This window comes from Schistocerca cancellata, chromosome 1, assembly GCF_023864275.1.
Source record: "Schistocerca cancellata isolate TAMUIC-IGC-003103 chromosome 1, iqSchCanc2.1, whole genome shotgun sequence".
NCBI classification, from domain to species: Eukaryota; Metazoa; Arthropoda; class Insecta; order Orthoptera; family Acrididae; genus Schistocerca; species Schistocerca cancellata.
In genome coordinates, this window is record NC_064626.1 from 210,187,345 (window position 1) to 210,214,814 (window position 27,470).

General features: G+C 44.5%; 1 protein-coding gene across 1 annotated transcript; it reads left to right on the forward strand.

Moving 5' to 3' along the window:
• Positions 1-2,379: 2,379 nt before the first annotated feature.
• LOC126164659 (transcription factor ces-2) lies at positions 2,380-17,477 on the forward strand (the record flags this gene model as incomplete). The annotated part of the gene is made up of 3 exons (XM_049920262.1): positions 2,380-2,405; positions 2,922-3,054; positions 17,349-17,477. Coding segments are annotated over 3 exons (288 nt in total), but the record flags the coding sequence as incomplete, so codon positions are not given.
• Positions 17,478-27,470: the final 9,993 nt, after the last annotated feature.

The following is a 27,470-nucleotide window of genomic DNA, read 5'->3' on the forward strand; positions in this document are numbered from 1 at the left end:
GAATTCGTTATCTTCGGTTACACGATAAATCAGTCAAATTCAACTAAATACCTAGGTATTACAGTTACGAACAACTTAAATTGGAAGGACAACATAGAAAATGTTGTGGAGGAAGGCTAAGCAAATACTGCGTTTTATTGGCAGGACACATAGAAAATGTAACAGATCTACTAAGGAGACTGCCTACACTACGCATGTCCGTCCTCTTTTAGAACACTGCTGCGCGGTGTGGGATTCTTACCAGCTAGGACTGACGGAGCACATCGTAAAAGTTCAAAGAAGGGCAGCACGTTTTGTGTCATTAAAATAGGGGAGAGAGAATCACTGAAATGATACAGGATTTGGGGTATGCATCATTTAAAAAAAGGTGTTTCTCGTTGCCACAGAATCTTCTCACGAAATTCCAATCACCAATTTTCTCCTCCTAATGCGAAAATATTTTGTTGACACCGACCTACATAGGTCTTGAAGGGTAGCAAATGGTCTCCAAGTAGTCGAACATGTAGAGGACCCAGTTCTTTCCATGTAAACACAGTACTCACCATTATGGAGCTGTCACCAGCTTGTTGACAACTGGGGTCTGCGCCGCAGTCGAATCCTACCGTCAGCGCTTAGCAACTGAAATCGGGACTCATCAGACCAGGCTACGGTTTTCCAGTCGTCTAGCTTCCAACCGATATGGTCACGAGCCCAGGAGAGGCGCTGCAGGCGATGTGTCGTTAGCTAAGGCACTCGCTTCGGTCGTCTGCTGCCATATCCCATTGACGCCAGATTTTGCAGCGCTGTCCCAAGGGATACGTTCGTCGTACGTCCCACTTTGATTTCTGCGGTTATTTCACGCAATATTGCTTGTCTGTTAGTACTGACAACTCTACGCAAACGCCGCTACCCTCAGTCGTTAAGTGAAGGCCGTCGGCCGCTGAGTTGTCCATGGTGAGAGGTAATGCCTGAAATATGGTATTCTCAGCACCCTCTTGTCACTGTGGATCTCGAAAAAATGAATTCCCCAACAACGAAATGGAATGTGCCATGCGTCTAGCTTCAACTTCCATTCCGTGTTCAAAGTCTGTCGTGCGGCCATCATCACGTCGGAAGTCTTTTCACATGAATCACCTGAGAAGAAATGACAGCTCCTCCAATACGCTGTCCTTCTATACCTTATGTACGCGATACTGCCGTGGTCTGTATACGTGCATATCGCTGTCCCACGATTTTTATCATCTCAACGTATTTTGTATATGCATTTGTTTTGTGACGTGTAATTGCCGTACGATTAATAACAATAATAATTCTACCTTTCGTTTGACCTGAGAATGTGAACATTCTCAACAGCTACACTACTGGCCATTAAAATTGCTACACCAAGAATAAATGCAGATGATAAACGGGTATTCATTGGACAAATATATTATACGAGAACTGACATGTAATTACATTTTCACGCAATTTGGGTGCATAGATCCTGAGAAATCAGTACCCAGAACAACCACCTCTGGCCGTAATAACGGCCATGATACATCTGGGCATTGAGTCAAACAGAGCTTGGGTGGCGTGTACAGGTACAGCTGCCCATGCAGCTTCAACACGATACCACAGTTCATCAAGAGTAGTGACTGGCGTATTGTGACGAGCCAGTTGCTCGGCCACCATTGACCATATCTTTTCAATTGGTGAGAGATCTGGAGAATGTGCTGGCCAGGGCAGCAGTCGAACATTTTCTGTATCCAGAAAGGCCCGTACAGGACCTGCAACATGCGGTCATGCATTATCCTGCTGAAATGTAGGGTTTCGCAGGGATCGAATGAAGGGTAGAGCCACAGGTCGTAACACATCTGAAATGTAACGTCCGCTGTTCAAAGTGCCGTCAATGCGAACAAGAGGTGACCGAGACGTGTAACCAATGTCACCCCATACCATCACGCCGGGTGATACGCCAGTATGGCGATGACGAATACACGCTTCCAATGTGCGAACACCGCGATGTCGCCAAACACGAGTGCATCCATCATGATGCTGTAAACAGAACCTGGATTCATCCGAAAAAATGACGTTTTGCCATTCGTGCACCCAGGTTCGTCGTTGAGCACACCGTCGCAGGCGCTCCTGTCTCTGATGCAGCGTCAAGGGTAACCGCAGCCATGGTCTCCGAGCTGATAGTCCATGCTGCTGCAAACGTCGTCGAACTGTTCGTGCAGATGGTGCAAACGTCCCCATCTGTTGACTCAGGGATCGATACGTGGCTGCACGATCCGTTACAGCCATGCGGATAAGATGCCTGTCATCTCGATTGCAAGTGATACGAGGCCGTTGGGATCCAGCACGGCGTTCCGTATTACCCTCCTGAACCCACCGATTCCATATTCTGCTAACAGTCATTGGATCTCGACCAACACGAGCAGCAATGTCGCGATACGATAAACCGCAATCGTAATAGGCTACAATCCGACCTTTATCAAAGTCGGAAACGTGATGATACGCATTTCTCTTCCTTACACGAGGCATCACAACAACGATTCACCAGGCAACGCCGGTCAACTGCTGTTTGTGTATGAGAAATCGGTTGGAAACTTTCCTCATGTCAGCACGTTGTAGGTATCGCCACCGGCGCCAAGCTTGTGTGAATGCTCTGAAAAGTTAATCATTTGCATATCACAGCATCTTCTTCCTGTCGGTTAAATTTCGCGTCTGTAGCACGTCATCTTCGTGGTGTAGCAATTTTAATGGCCAGTAGTGTATTTCTCGGAATCCCAGCATAGCAGAGCAGTGGCTGCTGCGACTGGCCAGCTTGTACGTGCCGCACGGACTGACGGAGCGCGTCGCTGTGTTGCAGGCGACAAGCCGTGGCCGGCGCTGCTGCCGCGCTCGCTGGGCCCCGCGGTGGGCGGCGTGGGCGTCGGGGTGGCGGTGGGGGTGGGCAGCGCCCCCCGCAGGCCCCGCAGCGAGAAGCGGCCCATCCCCGACGACCAGAAGGACGAGAAATACTTCGAGCGCCGCAAGAGGAACAACCAGGCCGCCAAGAAGTCGCGCGACGCCCGCAAGGTCCGCGAGGACCAGGTACGCCACGGTCTCTCTCTCTCTCTCTCTCTGCTTCCCTCCAACACTCTGTTTCTCTCTTCTCTGTCTCTCCCCTCCTTCTGCAAACGTATGTGTCCGGAAAGAGGGAGGGGGTGGTGGTGGCATGAGGTATCACAAAATATGAACGTTTTATGCATTACAAAATTCCTATGCATTTCTACCGACAATTTCCTGGGATTCCACTAAACTGCAAACTTAGTCTTGCCGAGCGAGACGGTTAATACAAATGCTTCAAATGGCTCTGAGCACCATGGGATTTAACAGCTGAGGTCATCAGTCCCCTACAACTTAGACATACTTAAACCTAAGGACATCACACACATCCATGCCAGGATTCGAACCTGCGACCGTAGCAGTCGCGCGGTTACAGACTGAAGCGCCTAGAACCGCTCGGCCACTCCGGACGGCGGTAAATACAATGACTTTAGCAACCTCTGTGTAATTTGGCTTTAAAGACATACCCACTGTCCACTTCACCACTTGGGGTGTTCACTGAAATATATCGAAAAGTACACATCGGTACCAAACAATTTATACCTAAAATCTGTTCGTCTCAAAGGGGGATATGCAGTAATACCATACTCGAGCTCCCGCTCCCCCCCCCCCCCCCCCCAACCTTCTTGTGTGTGTGAGTGTGGTGGCGAGGGATGGGGGGCAACTTTGAAATTTTAAATGGGAACCTCTATTTTTTATTGCAGATTCCCACTCTACAGGAAAAGTGCGTCAATTTCGTCTGATATATTCCACGACAGATCGTGCTGAAAAATCAAAAAAATGGTTCAAATGGCTCTAAGCGCTATGGGACTTAACATCAGAGGTCATCAGTCCCCTAGACTTAGTACTTAAACCTAACTAACCTAAAGACATCACAGATATCCATGACCGAGGCAGGATTCGAACCTGCGACCGTATCAGCAGCGCGGTTCCGGACTGAAGCGCCTAGAACAGCTCGGTCGCAGCGGCCGGCGAAAAATCAAAATGGGTTGAAAATCGTATGTTTCAAATTGCTACCAAACGTCACCTCCACGCTACGAAGGTAGGACAGGTAATTATTTGATAACTTTTAACGTGAAAACCATTTCTCAACATTGCATTGGAAGATAGGATCAACATTGATTGAGGTTGAAAGCCAAACATTTGAACACTTACTGTAATTGGGACAAAACATTCCGATACGTGAGAGGCAACGGGACTCACATTAAGAAAGCACCCATTGTGAACAGAAACTACGTCTACATTGTTGTTCACGGGCAACACTAAATGTAGTTTCTGACTTAGTGTTAAACGAGTCAATCAGTTTCTTTTCTGATCGCACTGCGCTGCCTTTTATGATAAGTCGTTGTTCGCTACACGGTCACAGTGGTGCGTCGAGCCATCCCCTTTCCGTTTTGTCGGAGGAATACAATATTGAGAATGGGTTTCCCTATTAAAAGTTACGAAATAATTACCTGTCCTACCCTCGCAGGCTGGAGGTGGAGGGGGAGGGGTTAATTCAAGTGTCATCGGAAAGCATTTTGAAATGCGATTTTGTACCCCTTTTTATTTGACGAAACTTGTGTATTTTTTTCCGTAGAATCGGAATTTGCAATTGAAATGGGAGTCTTCATTTAAGATCTTAAAAGTTGCCCCGTCTCCCTCCCCCATACAAACAAACACGAGATGAGCTATGGGGACATGCTTGGTATCACTGGATGTCCCCCTCCGAGACAAACAAATTTTAATTATAAATTGTTTGGATCCGATGTACAATTTCCGAGATATTTCAATACTTTCAAATAAATTGAACGCTCTGCACAACACCAGAAAGAAACCAAAATAAAGTTTTAGTTATGACAATAACTAACACAAACCAGACTCTGAACATCAGTCTGCATAGACACTGTCATTGTTGATCCTCCACACACCCCATCTCACATAAACAAGCTGCATTCAGCTTTCTTCTGCAGAGGGCAGAACACATAAATTCCCACTTAGTGCTGCAACTGTGAGAAATAAATGAACATAATCAGACACGTAAGAATGACTACCATGAATATGAGGTAGATGCTCTTTCACAACACATAAAAAAAGCAAACAAACTGATTTGACCACCGCGCGCACAGCAACATACAAATCCTGAGTGTGAAACAACACCTTATTTATGGGTCATTTAGACAAAACAGCCAAGCTGTTTAAAGACACCGATATCAGACACAATTTTGCCACCACTAACGAAAAGGAGGAAACTGGTGCATCTCATCTCACAACCAGACGAGAAACTGAGCAAATCACCAATTTATAAAGTGACATGCTATCGTTGTAACAACTACTACATTGGCCAAATGGGCAGAAATTTGAAAACCCGTTGTTGTTGTTGTTGTAGTCTTCAGTCCAGAGACTGGTTTGATGCAGCTCTCCATGCTACTCTATCCTGTGTAAGATTCTTCATCTCCCAGTACCTACTGCAACCTACATCCTTTTGAATCTGCTTAGTGTATTCATCTCTTGGTCTCCCTCTACGATTTTTACCCTCCGCGCTGCCCTCCAATACTAAATTGGTGATCCCTTGATGCCTCAGAATATGTCCTACCAACCGATGCCTTCTTCTAGTCAAGTTGTGCCACAAACTCCTCTTCTCCCCAATTCTATTCAATACCTCGTCATTAGTTATGTGATCCACCCATCTAATCTTCAGCATTCTTCTGTAGCAACACATTTCGAAAGCTTCTATTCTCTTTTTGTCTAAACTAGTTATCGTCCACGTTTCACTTCCATACATGGCTTCACTCCATTCAAATACCCTCAGAAAAGACTTCCTGTCACCTAAATGTATACTCGATGTTAACAAATTTCTCTTCCTCAGAAACGCCTTCCCTGCTATTGCCAGTCTACTTTTTATATCCTCTCTACTTCGACCATCATCAGTTATTTTGCTCCCCAAATAGCAAAACTCATTTACTACTTTAAGCGTCTCATTTCCTAATCTAATACCCTGAGCATCACCCGATTTAATTAGACTACATTCCATTATCCTCGTTTTGCTTTTGTTGATGTTCATCTTATATCCTCCTTTCAAGACACTGTCCATTCCGTTCAGCTGCTCTTCCAGGTCCTTTGCTGTCTCTGACAGAATTACAATGTCATCGGCGAACCTCAGAGTTTTAATTTCTTCTCCATGGATTTTAATTCCTACTGCAAATTTTTCTTTTGTTTCTTTTACGGCTTGCTCAATATACAGATTGAATAACATCGAGGATAAGCTACAACCCTGTCTCACTCCCTTCCCAACCACTGCTTCCCTTTCATGCCCCTTGACTCTTATAACTGCCATCTGGTTTCCGTACAAATTGTAAATAGCCTTTCGCTCCCCGTATTTTACCCCTGCCACCTTCAGAATTTGAAAGAGAGTATTCCAGTGAACATTGTCAAAAGCTTTCTCTATGTCTACAAATGCTAGAAACGTGGGTTTGCCTTTCCTTAATCTATTCTCTAAGATAAGTCGTAGGGTCAGTATTGCCTCACGTGTTCCAACATTTCTACCGAATCTAAACTGATCTTCCCCGAGGTCGGCTTCTACCAGTTTTTCCATTCGTCTGTAAAGAATTCGTGTTAGTATTTTGCAGCCGTGGCTTATTAAATCCCGTTATAAAGAGCATATTGCCTGTTTCAGACTAGATAAAGCCAACAGATCAGCTACAGCGAATCGCATAGACAAGACACCCTGTGCAAAAGTAGTGCACGCTTTAGAGAAGAGTTAAAAATGGATGTCTTGGAAGAAATGCAAATATTCCACTGTGGCCAAAACTGGAAAAACGAGATCCTATACGAAATTGAAGCTGTGTAAAACTCACATTTCCCCACCAACTTCAGTTCACAACTTTTATAACAGAAAATATATAATTATTAAGAATATGTAAGGATATGAGTTCCAATACCAATATGTTTGTAATTCTTTAAAATAATGATTATACTGTCGTTATAAGCAGCAGTTTATCACAGTCCCTGATGTTTTAATATATTTCGTCGACCAGTTAGGTGTGCAGAAGACATTGCAAGGGACAGATAACACCAGGATCGATACACCTATAGCTAAATTGAAAGTAGCTGTGTTTTGACCGCCCTCATGTGTCTACTGCGCAGTAGAATTGATTGGGATTTAAGTGTCCTTTGCAATTTTATAACCAGTTGTTAATAAGATCCATGTGACCATAGCAACTGATGTGACTGAAAACATGTGTCCAAAGCGAATCATTATTAAAAAAAAAAAAAAAATACACTCCTGGAAATGGAAAAAAGAACACATTGACACCGGTGTGTCAGACCCACCATACTTGCTCCGGACACTGCGAGAGGGCTGTACAAGCAATGATCACACGCACGGCACAGCGGACACACCAGGAACCACGGTGTTGGCCGTCGAATGGCGCTAGCTGCGCAGCATTTGTGCACCGCCGCCGTCAGTGTCAGCCAGTTTGCCGTGGCATACGGAGCTCCATCGCAGTCTTTAACACTGGTAGCGTGCCGCGACAGCGTGGACGTGAACCGTATGTGCAGTTGACGGACTTTGAGCGAGGGCGTATAGTGGGCATGCGGGAGGCCGGGTGGACGTACCGCCGAATTGCTCAACACGTGGGGCGTGAGGTCTCCACAGTACATCGATGTTGTCGCCAGTGGTCGGCGGAAGGTGCACGTGCCCGTCGACCTGGGACCGGACCGCAGCGACGCACGGATGCACGCCAAGACCGTAGGATACTACGCAGTGCCGTAGGGGACCGCACCGCCACTTCCCAGCAAATTAGGGACACTGTTGCTCCTGGGGTATCGGCGAGGACCATTCGCAACCGTCTCCATGAAGCTGGGCTACGGTCCCGCACACCGTTAGGCCGTCTTCCGCTCACGCCCCAACATCGTGCAGCCCGCCTCCAGTGGTGTCGCGACAGGCGTGAATGGAGGGACGAATGGAGACGTGTCGTCTTCAGCGATGAGAGTCGCTTCTGCCTTGGTGCCAATGATGGTCGTATGCGTGTTTGGCGCCGTGCAGGTGAACGTCACAATCAGGACTGCATACGACCGAGGCAAACCGGGCCAACACCCGGCATCATGGTGTGGGGAGCGATCTCCTACACTGGCCGTACACCACTGGTGATCGTCGAGGGGACACTGAATAGTGCACAGTACATCCAAACCGTCATCGAACCCATCGTTCTACCATTCCTAGACCGGCAAGGGAACTTGCTGTTCCAACAGGACAATGCACGTCCGCATGTATCCCGTGCCACCCAACGTGCTCTAGAAGGTGTAAGTCAACTACCCTGGCCAGCAAGATCTCCGGATCTGTCCCCCATTGAGCATGTTTGGGACTGGATGAAGCGTCGTCTCACGCAGTCTGCACGTCCAGCACGAACGCTGGTCCAACTGAGGCGCCAGGTGGAAATGGCATGGCAAGCCGTTCCACAGGACTACATCCAGCATCTCTACGATCGTCTCCATGGGAGAGTAGCAGCCTGCATTGCTGCGAAAGGTGGATATACACTGTACTAGTGCCGACTTTGCGCATGCTCTGTTGCCTGTGTCTATGTGCCTGTGGGTCTGTCAGTGTGATCATGTGATGTATCTGACCCCAGGAATGTGTCAATAAAGTTTCCCCTTCCTGGGACAATGAATTCACGGTGTTCTTATTTCAATTTCCAGGAGTGTATTTTAACAACAGGCTAACAAATGAAGTGAATGTTCCCTGATATTAGGTTATTCTTCTCTTCCTTCGTTGAATGGCTACAGTACATGGCGAGACTGTAAAGAACAACATTAACATTGACGTGTGCTTTCGTTGAATAATTTTTATATTGTCGTTTGAGGCTGAAGGTGAAGTTTGTACCTCGAAACATGTTGCTTTATTAAATAATTTCAGCAAGTCAACAGAAATCTGTGGCTTGTAGCGGTTTCTGAAAAACATTTTACGACTTGGGTTTACTTGGTTGCTACGCTGTTCCCGGGAAGTTATGCTGTTTCCTTGGCGTAGCGTTCGAACTGGCGCTGTAATGCAGTGGATGCGAAATTTTATGGAGTCCCCACTCCTCAGTCTCTTCTCCTTCGCTTCCTCTTATAGCTTATCAAGCTGCAGAAAAATGCCCAGTCCAACACTTTGGCGCGCGGTTTCCTAGCATATTTAAACTTGGTTGCAGTATTCCTGCCCGATATCAGTCCCTAATTTCCACGAGATCTCCGCCTGTCCTTCTGCACAACACAATCGCGACAGTAGTTTATTATTTTTCTGTGTACAAAGAATATCCACGAAGGCATCATGAGCCCACATTAAGTTACACTTAAGAGCAATTGCAGTAGAAGAACACGGCCATGCTATAACTTTGACTTGCACGCCTATGCATATAAGGGCCCAATTGTATCAATCAAGAAGAGAGGCAAAAGTGTGAAATTTCAAGATGGAAAAGATGTTGTCTCCAGGAATTGGAACTTTCTCAAATTCTATGAGATGCAGCATGCGGTCATGAAGCTACAAATTCTGCAGTTCAGTTGACATGGCCGCATGATAATGTATGAAACTCGGTAGACTAGGATAACTTTGATTCAAAGATTCTACTTGCCAGTTTCAGGTTCAGTTTGGGTGATTTCCCTCATTCACCTTCTCGAATCCTAGGTTACATTTTCCCCATAAAACGTAGCTTTCAAAACACATTTTGTTCGAATTTCATTATTCCTGCAATATTAAAAACTTTTAAGACTAGAAAATAATTAATTAAACTGGCTATATGTGAATTTATGTAAGAACATACAGTGTACAAGATTACATCATTTGCGAAGCGCAAAATTTTGTACTTCTGAACATCTTAAGCCTGTTGCCGATCTTTGCATCACTTTGAAATCTTATTAAGATCTTACCGAATATTTGTGCAGCTTTTTCAGACAGCACTTCATTATAGATAACTGCGCCGCCTGCGAAAAGTCTGAAGCTGTTATTAATATAGATTTCCAGGTCGTGAATATTATTGGGTATGAGTGTTTAAACTCAGAACAGTGTTCCTGGAGCCACTCTAGCAATTCTGACGTCTTGGGTGTCGCATTATCCTGCTGGAATTGTCCAAGTCCATCGGAATGCACAATGAATGGATGCAGGTGATCAGACAGGGTGCTTACGTAGTTGGCACCTGTCAAGAGTCGTATCTAGACGTATCAGGGGTCCCATATCACTCCAACTGCACACGCCCCTCACCTTTACAGGGCCTCCACCAGCTTCAACAGTCCCCTGCTGAAATGCAGCGTCCATGGATTCGTGAGATTGTCTCCATACCCGTAGACGTCCATTCTCTCATTAGAATTTGAAACGAGACTTGTCCGAGATGGCAACATGTTTACAGCCATCAACAGTCGTGTTGGTGTTGACGGGCCCAGGCAAGGTGTAAAGCTTTGTGTCGTGCTGTCATCAAGGGTACACTAATGGGCCTTCGGCTCCGATACCCCCATATCGATTATGTTTCTTTGAATGGTTTGCCAGCTGACACTTGTTGATGGCTTAGCATTGAAATCTGCAGCAGTTTGCGAAGGGGTTGCACTTCTGTCATGTTGAACGATTCTCTTCAGTCGTCGTTGGTCCCGTTCTTGCAGAATCTTTTTCTGGCCGAAACGATGTCGGAGATTTGTCTTACCGGATTCCCGGTATTCACGATACATTCGTGAAATCGTCGTACGGGAAAATCCCCACTTCATCGGAGATGCTGTGTCCCAGCTCTCGTGCGCCTACGATAACACCACGTTCAAACTCACTTAAATCTTGGTAACCTGCCACTGTAGCAGCAGTAGCCCATCTAACAACTGCACCAGACACTTGCAGTCTTATATAGGCGTTGCCGACCGCAGCGCCGTATTTTGCTTGTTTACATATCTCTGTATTGGAATACACATCCCTATACCAGTACTTTGGCGCTTCAGTGTAAATCGCTCGCATGTGACGTATGAACATCGACACCATTAGTGACATATGATTACCTGTGTTGCAACTACATGTCTGTTGCTGAGTAATATCATACTAGAGAATAAAATGTCGGGAGGTGTTATATCTTTTAGTCACATGTGCTCTACAATTAATTTTATAATTATTATATTTTTGTTAGAAATCTTTCACATTTTCATTTGACTCACCCTTATATACATGGTGTTTCAAAGTCTTTGCATCAGATGTCTCTGGGTGATATATCATAGCACGGGGAACAACTTTTGTTAGAGACAAAATGTTCAGTGACTCTTCTCGGCGGCGATAGGCGATATCTGTTATACCCCTATAATCCAGCCATCTGCTCCTTGTGAAAGGGGTAGGTCCAGCAAAAACTAAAGTGCCTGACTACGTACTAAAATACATCGTACAAAAGAATTAGGGAAACACTTTTACTAACCTGTGGTACGTCAAATCTGTTTTGAGACAGACGCTACCTGTGGCCTTATAGTATCGCTCGGGGTCTTCGCTTTCAGTGTAGGCAACGGTTACAATCATTCGCCATTTATTGTGTGTGTTATGCATTACCGAGTCAGGTGATACCCTGAGAAGTAAGGAAGTACCGGGGTCCCAGAATTTTCTAGTGACGTACACAAGTGGCAGTTGTCTTTTGTGGACTTTGTATTCAACCAAGCTCATGTAATGCGACATCTTAATGCAGTGCAATTTGCAAGAGCTTTCTGCTTGATCCAAAAAAGATGGACAATCGGTCGTGGTGCTGCAGATGCCAGTGTCTCTCCATGTGTGATCCATAGGTTGTGGACAGGCTACAGGTAGACAGGTCGGTACACAACGCGAGTTGGACAAGGTCGTTGACGCATTGCCACCCCACGTAAAGGCCGATATCTGACCATCTCTGGGTTGCGGCATCGTACTGATACCACCAGAGCACTGCAGAACGATCTCAGAAGGGGCACTGGAGTCGCTGTGTCCTGTGTAATCAACGGCTACGAGAAAGGACTGTGCGACCCACATGTCCCATTAGAATACCCCACTTGACACATCTTGCAATTCGCCTTCAGTTCTGCCATTCCCAAGTCACCTGGTAACTTCGTCACTGGAAAGAAAGATTATTCACAGACGAGTCCACATATCCTCTAAGGCAGGGTGATGCCCGTGTTCAGTTGTGGAGACTCGCGGGGAGCGCTAGCCGTCAAATGTTGTCCAGGAAATCGACAGATTTCCATGACGCTGTGGGGAGGCTTCAGTTTTGACGTCCATACAGATCTTGCCGTTGTCCATAGTCGCCTTACAACCAGGCAGTACAGCGAACAGATCCTGTTGGACTATGTGGTGGCTGCTGCATACAGTAGTGGCTGTGAAATCCTTCTAATGCCAGGGCCTATGTGGTGGGGGTCGGCAGGAATGTCTTGCGAAGCCTGGAGGTTGAAGTAATGGAATGGCTGGCGGTGAGTTCCAACCTGAATCCCATCGTGCGGATGTGGGACATGCTTGAGACACGTTTTCGTGGTCGTTCTCTTCCATTACATACTGTCCAAGAACTCTCATGGACTCTCGTTGAAGAAAGGGAACAGATACGTCAGGGTGACCTCCATAGACTTATACAGCGCACGCCACATGGGTGTCAGGCAGTGATAAACGCCTACGGAGGGCATACATGTTATTGCAGTCCAATGAAAATCACCCAAGATGTCGGGATGAATGATTGTGTCCACTTTGTTTTCGACGCCTTTCCTACATTTCAGGTTTTTATGTGAACAATAGAGGATGAAACGATTTTTTGTGTACTAATTAATTAGTGATAGGTAAAGGTATAATTTGATAACATACCCAGTCCTCAATTATTGCTCAATGGAGTACGGCAGACGACCAAAGTCAAGTTCTCTAATACTTTTGAGCAGTGTATCTTTCTCCGCTTATAGATACTCATTCTTATGATTTTCTTGCTGAAAATCACTCTTATGAATTTACTGTGGTGGGTAGTATGCAGTACACCTAGTTAATAGAGCCTAATAGTGCAGTGAAATCTCGTCGTCCCACGGCCTGCGAATACGTAAGGATCCGTAGTGTCATTGGTAAACGCGCCAGGGTATTTATTTATTATTTATTGACAAATTATAGACCTGTTACCTTATGTTTAAAACAGGTCGTACATCTTACAATTTTCGTTTTTCATCTTTCTATAGTTTTCTTTTCTTTTGTTTTATCTACAACATTTACAAAGAATGATACTTTTCAAAATAACAATAATTTAAGGTTGAAATATAAGTAAAATTTTGTTCTTTTAAGAAGAATATAAAAAGATGATAGTATAGAGGAGAGATTTGTTAGTACCATCACCGAATGTGACTGACGGTGAATACCTCGGAATGGTTTCTTCGAGCCGTAGACCCCCAGTCACACACACACACACACACACACACACACACACACATACACACACACACACACACACACTCACACAAATGGTTATTAGTAGAGGAATAATGTTGCTTATCCTATTTATTACTAATCCTATGTATTAACTACTTTAGGTGCCCATCCATGTACAGCATTTGGTGTTTTCTTGGCTAGATCGCCAGCACTTTTGCGTATTTACTGTCACATCTCAGCTTCCTCCTCCTGTTCCTCCTCATTGTCACTATTTTCGCTGTCACTGTGGGTATCGCTGTCCACCCTCTGGAGATTGTTGTTACGCTGCACATAGGCATGTCTGTAATGTCGTGTCCGCATGTACTCTTCATGTGTTGTATTTGAAATACTGTTTGTCAGTGCGTTTAATTGTGCCCATTGTTCTTCGTCTCTTATTGCTGTGTATATATCTATGCCTGTATCTGTGTAGTCTAAGTGTAGTGTATGTCTATTGTTCGCGTATTGTCCTCAGAAAAAGACGGTGTGTTCTGGGGAACCTTCTTCCCCGCATGTGCATGTAGGTGTCTGCCTCAGACTCACGCGGTTTAAGTGCGTGGGCTAAGGTCCGTGTCCGGTTAAGAAATGTACCATACCGCGGCTGGGATCGATATGTCTCATTCTCAACCACTCCCTTACGCTGATGTTCCAGAAAGCGTTTGACTCGGTGCCCCACTGCAGACTCCTAAGGTACGAGCATATGTAATTGGTTCCCAAGTACGTGAGTGGCTCGAAGACTTCTTAAGTAATAGAACCCAGTACGTTGTCCTCGATGGTGAGTGTTCATTGGAGGTGAGGGTATCATCTGGAGTGCCCCAGGGAAGTGTGGTAGGTCCGCTGTTGTTTTCTGTCTACATAAATGATCTTTTGGATAGGGTGGATAGCAATGTGCGGCTGTTTGCTGGTGATGCTGTGGTGTACGGCAAGGTGTCGTCGTTGAGTGACTGTAGGAGGATACAAGATGACTTGGACAGGATTTGTGATTGGTGTAAAGAATGGCAGCTAATTCTAAATATAGATAAATGTAAATTAATGCAGATGAATAGGAAAAAGAATCCTGTAATGTTTGAATACTCCATTAGTAGTGTAGCGCTTGACACAGTCACGTCGATTAAATATTTGTGCGTAACATTGCAGAGCGATATGAAATGGGACAAGCATGTAATGGCAGTTGTAGGGAAGGCGGATAGTCGTCTTCGGTTCATTGGTAGAATTTTGGGAAGATGTGGTTCATCTGTAAAGGAGACAGCTTATAAAACACTAATACGACCTATTCTTGAGTACTGCTCGAGCGTTTGGGATCCCTATCAGGTCGGATTGAGGGAGGACATAGAAGCAATTCAGAGGCGGGCTGCTAGATTTGTTACTGGTAGGTTTGATCATCACGCGAGTGTTACGGAAATGCTTCAGGAACTCGGGCTGGAGTCTCTAGAGGAAAGGAGGCGTTCTTTTCGTGAATCGCTACTGAGGAAATTTAGAGAACCAGCATTTGAGGCTGATTGCAGTACAATTTTACTGCCGCTAACTTATATTTCGCGGAAAGACCACAAAGACAAGATAAGAGAGATTAGGGCTCGTATAGAGGCATATAGGCAGTCATTTTTCCCTCGTTCTGTTTGGGAGTGGAACAGGGAGAGAAGATGCTAGTTGTGGCACGAGGTACCCTCCGCCACGCACCATATGGTGGATTTCGGAGTATGTATGTCGATGTAGATGTAGAAGTCGTGCAGTCTACGGCCCTTATCACTTACATCCCACTCACCTTGCCATGTATCCAAACGCCAACTTTTAAGGTGACGTATCGTCTCTAATCGGCACGCCGGTTATTGTGTGTACCTTAGCCGAGAGTGCTAACCCGCTGCTTCCTGGACTCGGGTAGGCGCGCTGGTCCCGGATCGAATCAGCCCAGAGGATTAACGGCGACGGCCGGTGTGCCGGCCAGCCTGGATGTGATTTTTAGGCGGTTTTCCACATCGTACTAGGTGAATACTGGGCTGGTCTTCACGCCCCTCCTCAGTTACACGGCTCGCAGACATTTGAAACACATTCACACTATTTCACAATTTACATTAGACGCAGACAGCTGGGGTCCATTCATTTTGCCCTGGGGGGGGGGGGGTGGGGGGTGGTATGGGGTGGCGGCAGGAAGGGCATCTGGCCACCCCTTAAAATTAACCATGCCAAACCTGTACTTAACCCTGCGCACAATGCGGGATACAGGCAGTAGGAAAAGAAGAAAGCACAAGAAAGTAGTGTCAGTGGTTGTTGTTGTTGTTGTTGTGGTCTTCAGTCCTGAGACTGGTTTGATGCAGCTCTCCATGCTACTCTATCCTGTGCAAGCTACTTCATCTCCCAGTACCTAATGCAACCTACATCCTTTTGAATCTGCTTAGTGTATTCATCTCTTGGTCTCCCTCTACGATTTTTACCCTCCACGCTGCCCTCCAATACTAAATCGGTGATCCCTTAATACCTCAGAACATGTCCTACCAACTGATCCCTTCTTCTAGTCAAGTTGTGCCACAAACTTCTCTTCTCCCCAATCCTATTCAATACTTCCTCATTAGTTATGTGATCTACCCATCTAATCTTCAGCATTCTTCTGTAGCACCACATTTCGAAAGCTTCTATTCTCTTCTTGTCCAAACTATTTATCGTCCGTGTTTCACTTCCGTACATGGCCACACTCCATACAAATACTTTCAGAAATGACTTCCTGACACTTAAATCTATACTCGATGTTAACAAATTTCTCTCCTTCAGAAACGTTTTCCATGCCATTGCCAGTCTACATTTTATATCCTCTCTACTTCGACCATCATCAGTTATTTTGCTCCCCAAATAGCAAAACTCGTCTACTACTTTAAGTGTCTCATTTCGTAATCTAATTCCCTCAGCATCACCAGACTTAATTCGACTACATTACATTATCCTCGTTTTGCTTTTGTTGATGTTCATCTTATATCCTCCTTTCAAGACACTATCCATTCCGCTCAACTGCTCTTCCACTTTTGTTTCCTTGACTGATTGCTCAATATAAAGATTGAATAACATCGGGGAAAGGCTACAACCCTGTCTCACTCCCTTCCCAACCACTGCTTCCCTTTCATGTCCGTCGATTCTTATAACTGCCGTGTGGTTTCTGTACAAATTGTAAATAGCCTTTCGCTCCCTGTATTTTACCCCTGCCACCTTCAGAATTTGAAAGAGAGTATTCCAGTCAACATTGTCAAACGCTTTCTCTAAGTCTACAAATGCTAGAAACGTAGGTTTGCCTTTCCTTAATCTAGCTTCTAAGTTAAGTCGTAGGGTCAGTGTTGCCTCACGTGTTCCAATATTTCTACGGAATCCAAACTGATCTTCCCCGAGGTCGGCTTCTACTAGTTTTTCCATTCGTCCGTAAAGAATTCGCGTTAGTATTTTGCAGCTGTGGCGTATTAAACTGACTGTTCGGTAATTTTCACATCTGTCAACACCTGCTTTCTTTGGGATTGGAATTATTATATTCTTCTTGAAGTCTGAGGGTATTTTGCCTGTCTCATACATCTTGCTCACCAGATGGTAGAGTTTTGTCAGGACTGGCTCTCCCAAGGCCGTCAGTAGTTCTAATGGAATGTTGTCGACTCCCGGGGCCTTGTTTCGACTCAGGTCTTTCAGTGCTCTGTCAAACACTTCACTCAGTTTCATATCTCCCATTTCATCTTCATCTAAATCCCTTTCCATTTCCATAATATTGTCCTCAAGTACATCGCCCTTGTATACACCATCTATATATTGGTAAGCGTCAGCAAATGTTTTATCTATAAGAGTTGTTCCTATGATGTGATCTATCATCGTAGACGTTTGGTGCAAAGAGTTTGTAACACCCTGTATATGCAGTGTTATAGCTGATTGTAGTGGATATTGTGTTTGGTTGCAGATAGCTCTGAGGGCGGCGATGCTGGAACACGAGAACGCGGTGCTGCGTGCGCAGTTGGTGACCCTGCGGGAAGAGGCGCACAGTTTGCGACACTTGTTGCTGCAGCAGCGAGCACTCCCGGAATCCTGAGCCGTACTCGTCCGTGTCTGCACAAGCAGCAGCCCCTGCACACCGTCACGGCTTTGACGCCGAGGGAACATTTGACGGGCAACGCAGCGAAATCTGCCTAGCGTCTGGCTGCTCGTTGCCCTCTACCCGCACTGCAGCGGAAAGCAGTGGATGACTACAGTACCTGCTATCTGTGACCCCGGTGTTGTCGTTGTTCGCCTTGCGGCTGAACCCCGAAAGTGTCTGGCGTGTAGCGTACGGCGCGCAACTGACAGCCGAACACTACCAAGAACAGCTTACTGACTATCCTCATTCCTACGAACAATTTTTGTCGTTGCCTCTCTTGTATCTGTGATTGCGACACACGCATCTAGTCTTTGGACTCTGCAATAGCATTTTTGACGAGATTACAAGTTGCACTTTGTCAGTTTATTATACGCTCGAGTTTACTATAAGCTCTCTTGTTTTGATGTAAAACAGAACTGCTCTTTGGAACAAAGTTCGCTGGCAATTGAGAAGAGATCTAGTGTTTCATTTACCTTGCCACGCCCACAATTTGAATGATTTCGTAACCTCTTAGCACAATTTACGATGCATTAGAACTTTACCCTCACAAAACGATATTTTACGCTGTTAAGAGTTTCATGTTATGATAACATGATGGTCGTGACAGATGTAGATTTTTGGTCTGATATTCCAGTGGTTTCAGTAACGCGAAATAGTGATTCTGTAATGGAATACGGTATGTGTATCCTACAGAAATATGCAAATAAGAAGGATTATTTGTTGGCACATGCCATACATTCAGCGTTAAATGCCAGGAGATATATTTATTATCTATCATCTGCTTTGGCAAGATGGCAGTCGAGTGATGAGGGCTAGTTCTGTGCTCGTAGAAAGATTAAGTTTCAAATCGTATTTTATTCGCTATTTTATCTGTTTTACATTGTAGGCACATTCTTTAGTATACATAATAGTTATCATATTGAAGATTTACTTGTGCTATTTTTATGAAGTATACGCTTACATCTACCCAAATAAGATCTATGGACATGGTGTTGTATATTTATGGACGTTATAGACTTCCTTCTACATCGTAAGTAATATACGTCTGACGTTCTTAAATATGACTTTTATGTGTATGATCCATAAGACACCAGTTCTTAAGTGTTTCTGCAAGTGTAGGTATACATACAACAGTTTAAAGCAACATGTATTATAATTTTCTATACAGACAGTAACACTTTCTTTTTTGATAATAACTTTCCAGTTAGAGCAAAAAAAAAAAAAATGTAAAAGCACAGCAGGTCATACTATTGCATGTTTCACATTCTGTTTTCTTGTTAGCTACATTGTTGTTGAAATACTGAGTATTTTGTGCTGTGACATGTATATATGGATACTACGTTCTTTCTAAAAATCTTACAATTGTTTTCTACAATATTATCGTAAAATAAATTACATATGACGAACCTACGTTTATTTTCATTTATCTCACGGCATGATCCTAATACACAGGATATAATGGGTATAAATGCAGATAGTTTTATATGTGGTACCTTAATATGTACACACATCAGTGTATGGTAGTTTTTTCTGTGTCGAACTACACTACTGGCCATTAAAATTGCTACACCAAGAATAAATGCAGATGATAAACGGGTATCCATTGGACAAATATATTATACTAGAACTGACATGTGATTACATTTTCACGCAATTTGGGTGCATAGATCCTGAGAAATCAGTACCCAGAACAACCACCACTGGCCGTAATAACGGCCTTGACACGCCTAGGCATTGAGTCAAACACAGCTTGGATGGTGTGTACAGGTACAGCTGCCCATGCAGCTTCAACACGATACCACAGTTCATCAAGAGTAGTGACTGGCGTATTGTGACGAGCCAGTTGCTCGGCCACCATTCACCAGACGATTTCAATTGGTGAGAGATCTGGAGAATGTGCTGACCAGGGCAGCAGTCGAACATTTTCTATATCCAGAAAGGCCCGTACAGGACCTGCAACATGCGGCCGTGCATTATCCTGCTGAAATGTAGGGTTTCGCAGGGATCGAATGAAGGGTAGAGGCACGGGTAATCACACATCTGAAGTGTAACGTCCACTGTTCAAAGCGCCGTCAATGCGAACAAGAGGTGACGGAGACGTGTAACCAATGGCACCCCATACCATCACGCCGGGTGATACAGCAGTATGGCAATGACGAATACACGCTTCCAATGTGCGTTCACCGCGATGTCGCCAAACACGGATGCGACCATCATGATGCCGTAAACAGAACCTGGATTCATCCGAAAAAATGACGTTTTGCCATTCGTGCACCCAGGTTCGTCGTTGAGTACACCATCGCAGGCGCTCCTGTCTGTGATGCAGCGTCAAGGGTAACCGCAGCCATGGTCTCCGAGCTGATAGTCCATACTGCTGCAAACGTCGTCGGACTGTTCGTGCAGATGGTTGACTCAGGGATCGAGACGTTGCTGCACGATCCGTTACAGCCATGCGGATAAGATGCCTGTCATCTCGACTGCTAGTGATACGAGGCCGATGGGATCCAGCACGTCGTTCCGTATTACCCTCCTGAACCCACCGATTCCATATTGTGCTAACAGTCATTGGATGCCGACCAACGCGAGCAGCAATGTCGCGATACGATAAACCGCAATCGCGATAAGCTACAATCCGACCTTTATTGAAGTCGGAAACGTGGTGGTACGCATTTCTCCTCCTTACACGAGGCAGCACAAAAACGTTTCACCAGGCAACGCCGGTCAACTTGTGTTTCTGTATGAGAAATCGGTTGGAAACTTTACTCATGTCAGCACGTTGTAGGTGTCGCCACCGGCGCCAACCCTGTGTGAATGCTCTGAAAAGCTAATCATTTGCATATCACAGCATCTTCTTCGTGTCGGTTAAATTTCGGGTCTGTAGCACGTCATCTTCGTGGTGTAGCAATTTTAATGGCCAGTAGTGTATCTTCCCACCAACATGGCATGTAATTTACCACCTGATGTTTTCTGCACGGTCATAACTAAACCACTAAGTGGACTACACCTGCTTGTATAGGCTTAGCGTTTTGCGTCCCTGCATCTACGACGCCTGATCAGCTGCCGAGAGGAAAATGATAATTAATGGCCTGCTTGTGTCACGTGCACTTGGAGGTACTAACCGACTTTAAAACACATTACTCCTAATAGTTACAATTATTAGTCTGCAAATGAATTACATACGTTGTTCAGTACACCATCCTCAGACACCAATAGAAATATCTGCAGTTATACCCCTAAGTGTCCTATATAGGTGTCAGCAATTTTGCTAGCAGCACACTGTCTGTGTCTTGACTGTGTGCCAACATCTCTTCCTGCTCCGATGCTTCCATAGCTTGCTGTCCCAGTTAATCAACATTTCAGCTTCACCAGTTATGTGAAAGTGAATTGTCAACTAAAACACCAAATCATAAATGGCACAGTTATCGGGAAGCAGGAATTTCTTCAGCAGTGGTAATACTGAAAATACTGCCTGTAGTCATCATCATTGTCGCCGTGAAGGAAGGGCAGGGAAATGCCTTCCCGCTACACTGAATGTGTGAGCTCTGTGAACTTATCGAAAAGGCAGCATTGGATGATACAGAGCGAAACATATTTTTCATACAGAGTGCTTCTGTTTCTATGATGAATAGAATACTTCTGCTGTCACTTGCCTGCTAGGTCAATAGAAACCGTTTATACCTACATGACTGCTCTCTAATTCATGTGACTGCAGAGAATCCATAGATCCACTTCCACACTATTTCTGTATCATTCTACTCTCGAATAGCACTTGGGGGAAAACAGCATGATCATGTTACCGTGTTTAGATGGGAGTCAACAAAATACAGGGTGGTTATAATTGAACTTCCGCTACTTGATTCAGCGTAGACGAAAGACTGCACACATGGAATCACAGCACCAAAAAATATTTAATGTGGAGTAGTGAGATTTCAGGAATACATTTGTCTAGGTAAAATATTTTAGTGATCAACATTCCGAGGTCACAGGTTAACAGAAGCGTGAGATATGCCATTGCAAATACAGGTGCTGGATGCCAGTTTGTGGGGTGGAGTTCCGAGCCTGTTGCACCTGGTGGGTCAATACAGGGATGGTTAATACTGAAATTGAAACGAATGAGCCCTTGGTCACAATTTTTAGTCTTATTAACCAGGTTTCAACACTTCTAAGAGTACCTTCATCAGAATTTAGACATTCAAAGTGGTTTATGACATAATTATAAATTTATGGAAAAATGTTTTTATTTACGAAAAAACAATTTTCCCATAAACTTTTAATTATGTCATAAACCACATTGAATGTCTAAACTCTGTTGAAGGCGCTCTTAGAAGTGTTGAAACCTGGTTAATAAGACTAAAAATTGTGACCGAGGGCTCATTTGTTTCAATTTCAATTTATAAATGGTCACTGAACCAAGCGGCCATGTTTAAAACTTTATGGTTAATACTGTTTATGGAAGACGCTGAAGTTGTCGTCCGATGATGTTCCATATGTGCTCGATTGCAGACAGATCTGGTGATTGTGCAGGCCAAGGCAACATGTCGACACTCTGTAGAGCATGTTCGTTTACAACAGCGGGGGCGAGCGTTACCCCCGTTGGAAAACACCCACTGGAATGCCGTTCATGAATGGCAGCAGAACAGGTCGAATTACCAGATTGAAGTATTAAGTTCCCAGTCAGGGAGAGTTGCATAACCACAGTCGTGCTCTTGCTGTCATACGAAATCGGACCCTAGGACTTAGACAGCTTGACCGAGCGAGGTGGCGCAGTGGTTAGACACTGGACTCGCATTCGGGAGGACGATGGTTCAATCCCGCGTCCGGCCATCCTGATTTAGGTTTTCCGTGATTTCCCTAAATCGCTCCAGGCAAATGCCGGGATGGTTCCTTTCAAAGGGCACGGCCAACTTTCTTCCCCATCCTTCCCTAATCCGATGAGACCGATGACCTCGCCGTCTGGTCTGCTTCCCCAAAACAACCAACTCAGACAGCTTGGTTGCAGGCTTTCAACTGGCCTCCTAACCAACAAACGCCCATCACTGGAACAGAGTCAGAACCAGCTTTCATCAGAAAACACAACAGACCTCCAACCTGCCCTCCAATGAGCTCTCGCTTGTCACCACTGAAGACGACCTCCCCCGTTAGCTGAGTCGTGTTCGACTTCGAAAGTATTTGTGTGATTCGAGAAGAATTGTTAAGTTGTTTTGTCAGTGTTCAATTTCTACTCAGAGAAGAGGTTTCTTTGTCTTTCTTACATCGGAGAATGGGAATATTGTGTTAAGATTTCTGCACACTTAGTGCTATGACCCAACAGGGAACATGAAAAAGGGGTGGGAGGGGTTTGGGCCTCGACGCACTGGCAGTGCCGTGAACAGACCCCACTGCTAGTGCGGCGTGTACCACGCCCTGACCATCCAAAAAAAAAAATTAAAAAAATTAAAAAAAAATAAATAAATAAAAAATAAATAAAAAGAAAATAAAAGTGGTTAATAGAAATTGGATTGCTGGAAAAAAAGGATGGATAAAAAAAGTGGATGGAGAAAAAAAAAGTAAAAAAAAAGTGGTCAGCGCGGCGGAATGCCACGCCAAGGGGCCCGGGTTCGATTCCCGGCTGGGGCAGGAGATTTTCTCCGCTCAGGGACTGGGTGTTGGTTGTCCTCATGAAGATTTCATCCACATCTCCGACGCGCAAGTCGCCCAATGTGGCTTCGAATGCAATAAGTACTTGCCTTCGGCGGCCGAACTTCCCCGAATGGCGGACTCCCGGCCCACAATGCCGTCCGCTCATTTCATTTCCACCACTGAAGACGCAAATGGCGGTCGCTTGGGGTCGACGGAATGCACGCTACAGGGCGTCTGGATCGAAGCTGTCCCTGAAATTACCGATTTTTAAGCGTTCGCTGCGTCACTGTGTTGACAACTGCTGTTGCAGATGCAGTATGATGGGCCAGAACCATACGCGCAACACGGTGGGCTTCCCTCTCGGTAGTGCCACGTGGTCGTCCGGAGCCCGGTCATCTTGCGACCGTACATTCCAGTGACTACTGTTGCCACAGTCATGTACAGTGGCTACATTGCTGCCAAGTCTTTCTGCAGTATCGCACAAGGAACATCCAGCTCCTCGTAGCCCTATTACACGACCTCGTTCATACTCACAAGGGGAGGCCGCCAATTGTGAAATTCAGATTCAATTCATACTGCGCATAATAAAAGCTCATGGCCAGAGGTGTAATGTGGCAAAGCACCAAGATGCACTTCTCAGCCGTTGTCGAGAAAATCGACAGTTAAAATAAACCGTTGCGGTGAAATACTCTCTACGATTAACAATTTTCTACAGCGTCGTGGCGCAGCGGTAAGCGCTCGGGTTTGTAATCCGAAGGTCGCCGGATCGAATCTCGCGCCACGCAACTTTTTTTTTATTATTTGTTTTTTGTAATTCAAATGTGTGTGTGTATATATATATATGCACACACACACACACACACACATATATATATATATATATATATATATATATATATATATATATATATATATATAATTCCCGGTAATCAGTTGCAACAATTATTCATGTAATAAGTTGTTGAAAGTCGTTTGTTGTGGAAAAACTGGCGACTTCGAACATCATTATGTTTTCCGCAAACAAAGTTGTATTTTACAAATGCTATTAATTGTCTTCATAATGTTAACCACGTATAGTTAACGGAAGACGTAGAAACGATATTCCGAAACGAATACGCCCGCATCTCGTGGTCGTGCGGTAGCGTTCTCGCTTCCCACGCCCGGGTTCCCGGGTTCGATTCCCGGCGGGGTCAGGGATTTTCTCTGCCTCGTGATGGCTGGGTGTTGTGTGCTGTCCTTAGGTTAGTTAGGTTTAAGTAGTTCTAAGTTCTCGGGGACTGATGACCATAGATGTTAAGTCCCATAGTGCTCAGAGCCATTTTGAACCGAAACGAATACGTATAGCGTAAGTCAAACGTTCGAATTAGAATAGAAACCCCACGAACACAAATTTGCTGTGGCAGGTATGAAACAAACTCCGTTACTCGCTCGTTACACTTGAAGGACAGATGTTGAATGGGCCGAAACGAGCCGCCGAATAACAGCGTAGTTGCCTGCTAACTTCGAAAGAAGGTAGATGCGGTCCCTAGCGCAACTTATAACATCGTCGAAAATCAGTGCGGACGTGAGAGCTTTGGTACACCCTGTTAAACAAACGGAAAAATGGAGGCGATCCGCCTTCACCAACATGCATAAGCAATTCATTAATAGTAAATATATATATATATATATATATATATATATATATATATATATATATATATATATATATATATATATATTTGAATTACAAAAAACTAATAATAAAAAATGTTGCATGGCGCGAGATTCGATCCGATAACCTTCGGATTACGAACCCGAGCGCTTACCGCTGCGCCGCGACGCTGTAAAAAACTGTTCATCGTAGAGAGTATTTCACCGCAACGGTTTCTTTTACTGTCGATTTTCTCGACAACGGCTGAGAAGTGCATCTTGGTGCTTTACCACATTACACCTCTGGCCATGAGCTTTTATTATGCGCAGTATGAATCGAATCTGAATTTCACAATTGGCGGCCTCCCCTTGTCAGTGAGTTTGAGAGGCACCCACATGACTTGCTCATACTGTGGCATCAAGCAGTCAGGCCTGCAAGATGAGTAGTCTGCCGAGCGAGTGCATTCATTCTTATTTATCAAGTAACATGAGCTCTGGTACTCACAATTAAGTTACAAATTATTCTCCTGTTTGAATATTAGGCAACGGAAACGGATAACGCACATCTGACTATTAGTAATTTACACAACTCTGACTGTTCACTACGCACTGGCAATACCACATTTTCTTTCTTACCCAACGGCTTTGATCAACACGTGGCAATTGCACTGAATATGAATGGCGCACATATCATAAATTCTGGATATCATGACAACATACTATTCGAAGGAAAAGGCCACCAATCTTTTTCTTTTCACTATCTTTTTTATTCCGATAAATTCTATAACCTAAACACACCATTACATTTTCTACAACAATTACTCGTGAGAAACTCCGCCCAGTGGGCATGGCTTTACATTTGTGATTCTCTATCTTATGGTCTCGTAATTATCTAACACTAAAGTGCACTTTCTGGATAGGATGGTGGATCTTTTGCTATATCTCACACTTCGACTCTCACACCCATCATCACGAAAATTTCCTCCAGACCGAGCGGTACAAAAAGGAACATGCATAACTTACTGTCTCTGAACCTATCTTGCTACTCTTCCATGCAAACCACACATACTTAAATTACATGAAATACACCACACTGGCAACATGGAATACAACACAAGGAATAGTCACAACGTTATAATCACATCACTTTCAGCAGTCCCACTTCAATTAGTATTCATCCTAGTTTCGCACGACACTGCCTCACTTCGTAACTTTTCTTTCCTACTATGAACTCTGGAGGACATATGCACGTCTTCCTGTGCAATGCAAGCCAAGTGACGTTGCTGGATAGACGGCTGACTTACCTTGCTTCACTCTCAGAGTATTATAGTTTGAATCAAGCGTCACACGGAAACATAACACGCAAAGTAATATTAAGAACATATTCATCACACACGCGAGTCCTCAACTTATACCATCGACGAGTACTTATCTTTATCCTTTGTCTCATACACAGTACTCACCACGTGGAAGTACTCGTCTCTAATTTCAACTCCTGCACACGCCATTTCTTAAATATTTCCAACTTACAGTACACACGCCAGTAATTCAGCTTACCTTTAGCACTCGGAACTATTTCAACTTATTTCTACACGTGGTTTCATTGTGACCGTTGGTCACTTCCGAATATTACCTGCCTGTCATTTAATTCTCCCCCCAAAAGTTCCTGCAACAGAGAAATAATTATTCCAAACTACTCTTTAAGTATTTCACATGCATACCATGTCTCCACTCTTTTGTCTTTACTGATCACACCTTACCAACACAAGATCCAGCGCCAGAGTGCTGAAACATGGCCGTTCTTCAGGTCAGCTCACACCTCCGTCGAAGTGGAGACGCACCATGTTATCGTATTGGTCAGCCACATTTCAGACGCTCAAAGCTCAGGTATTTCATCTCTTTGGTTCCACCAAAGGTGACCAAAGGATCATCTCAAAGATGATCATATATTGCCCATTCACTATCTGCGGTTAGCAGACGACCATACATTCATTCATTTCGCAGATCTCACCAAATTGGATGTAGGGATTTATTTTGTTGGAGTGCACATGTGATCAATTAAATAAATAAATTGTCCTTCTTTCCTACACTGGTGTCCGGCTTCGGGGTATTAAGTGAAATTGAGTTATTATTACAAAAAATATGTTGTTCTGGCAAGAATAACGAAGAATGTTGTACCTATTTTCAATGTCGGGCGATACTGTACCCTTTCAAGTTGTTCAAAGATGTCTCTAAGCACTATGGGACTTAATATCTGAGGTCACCAGTACCCTAGACTTTTTTTTTGTGAAAATGGCTCTGAGCACTATGGGACTTAACTGCTGAGGTCATCAGTTCCCTAGACTTAGAACTACTTAAAACTAACCAACCCAAGGACATCACACACATCCAAGCGCGAGGCAGGATTCGAACCTGTGACCGTAGCAGCAGCGCGGTTCTGGTATGAAAGTGAGGTGTTGATAATGGCGTCTTTCTCGCTTTGAGGCATCCTTGACGGATATCAACTTACCATGTCCAAACTCAAAGGTAACTAACGCTCACGACCGTAACACTATTTAGTTAAAGCAAACCTGATTTGCATCCTTAAAGTGGGGCTACTAGCGCCACTCTTATGCGGTTGGCTCGAAATTTTAATAAACATCTTTCAGATGTAGAAACAAGCCTAGCAACTTTCGTTAATGTCGCACAATTCCTTCT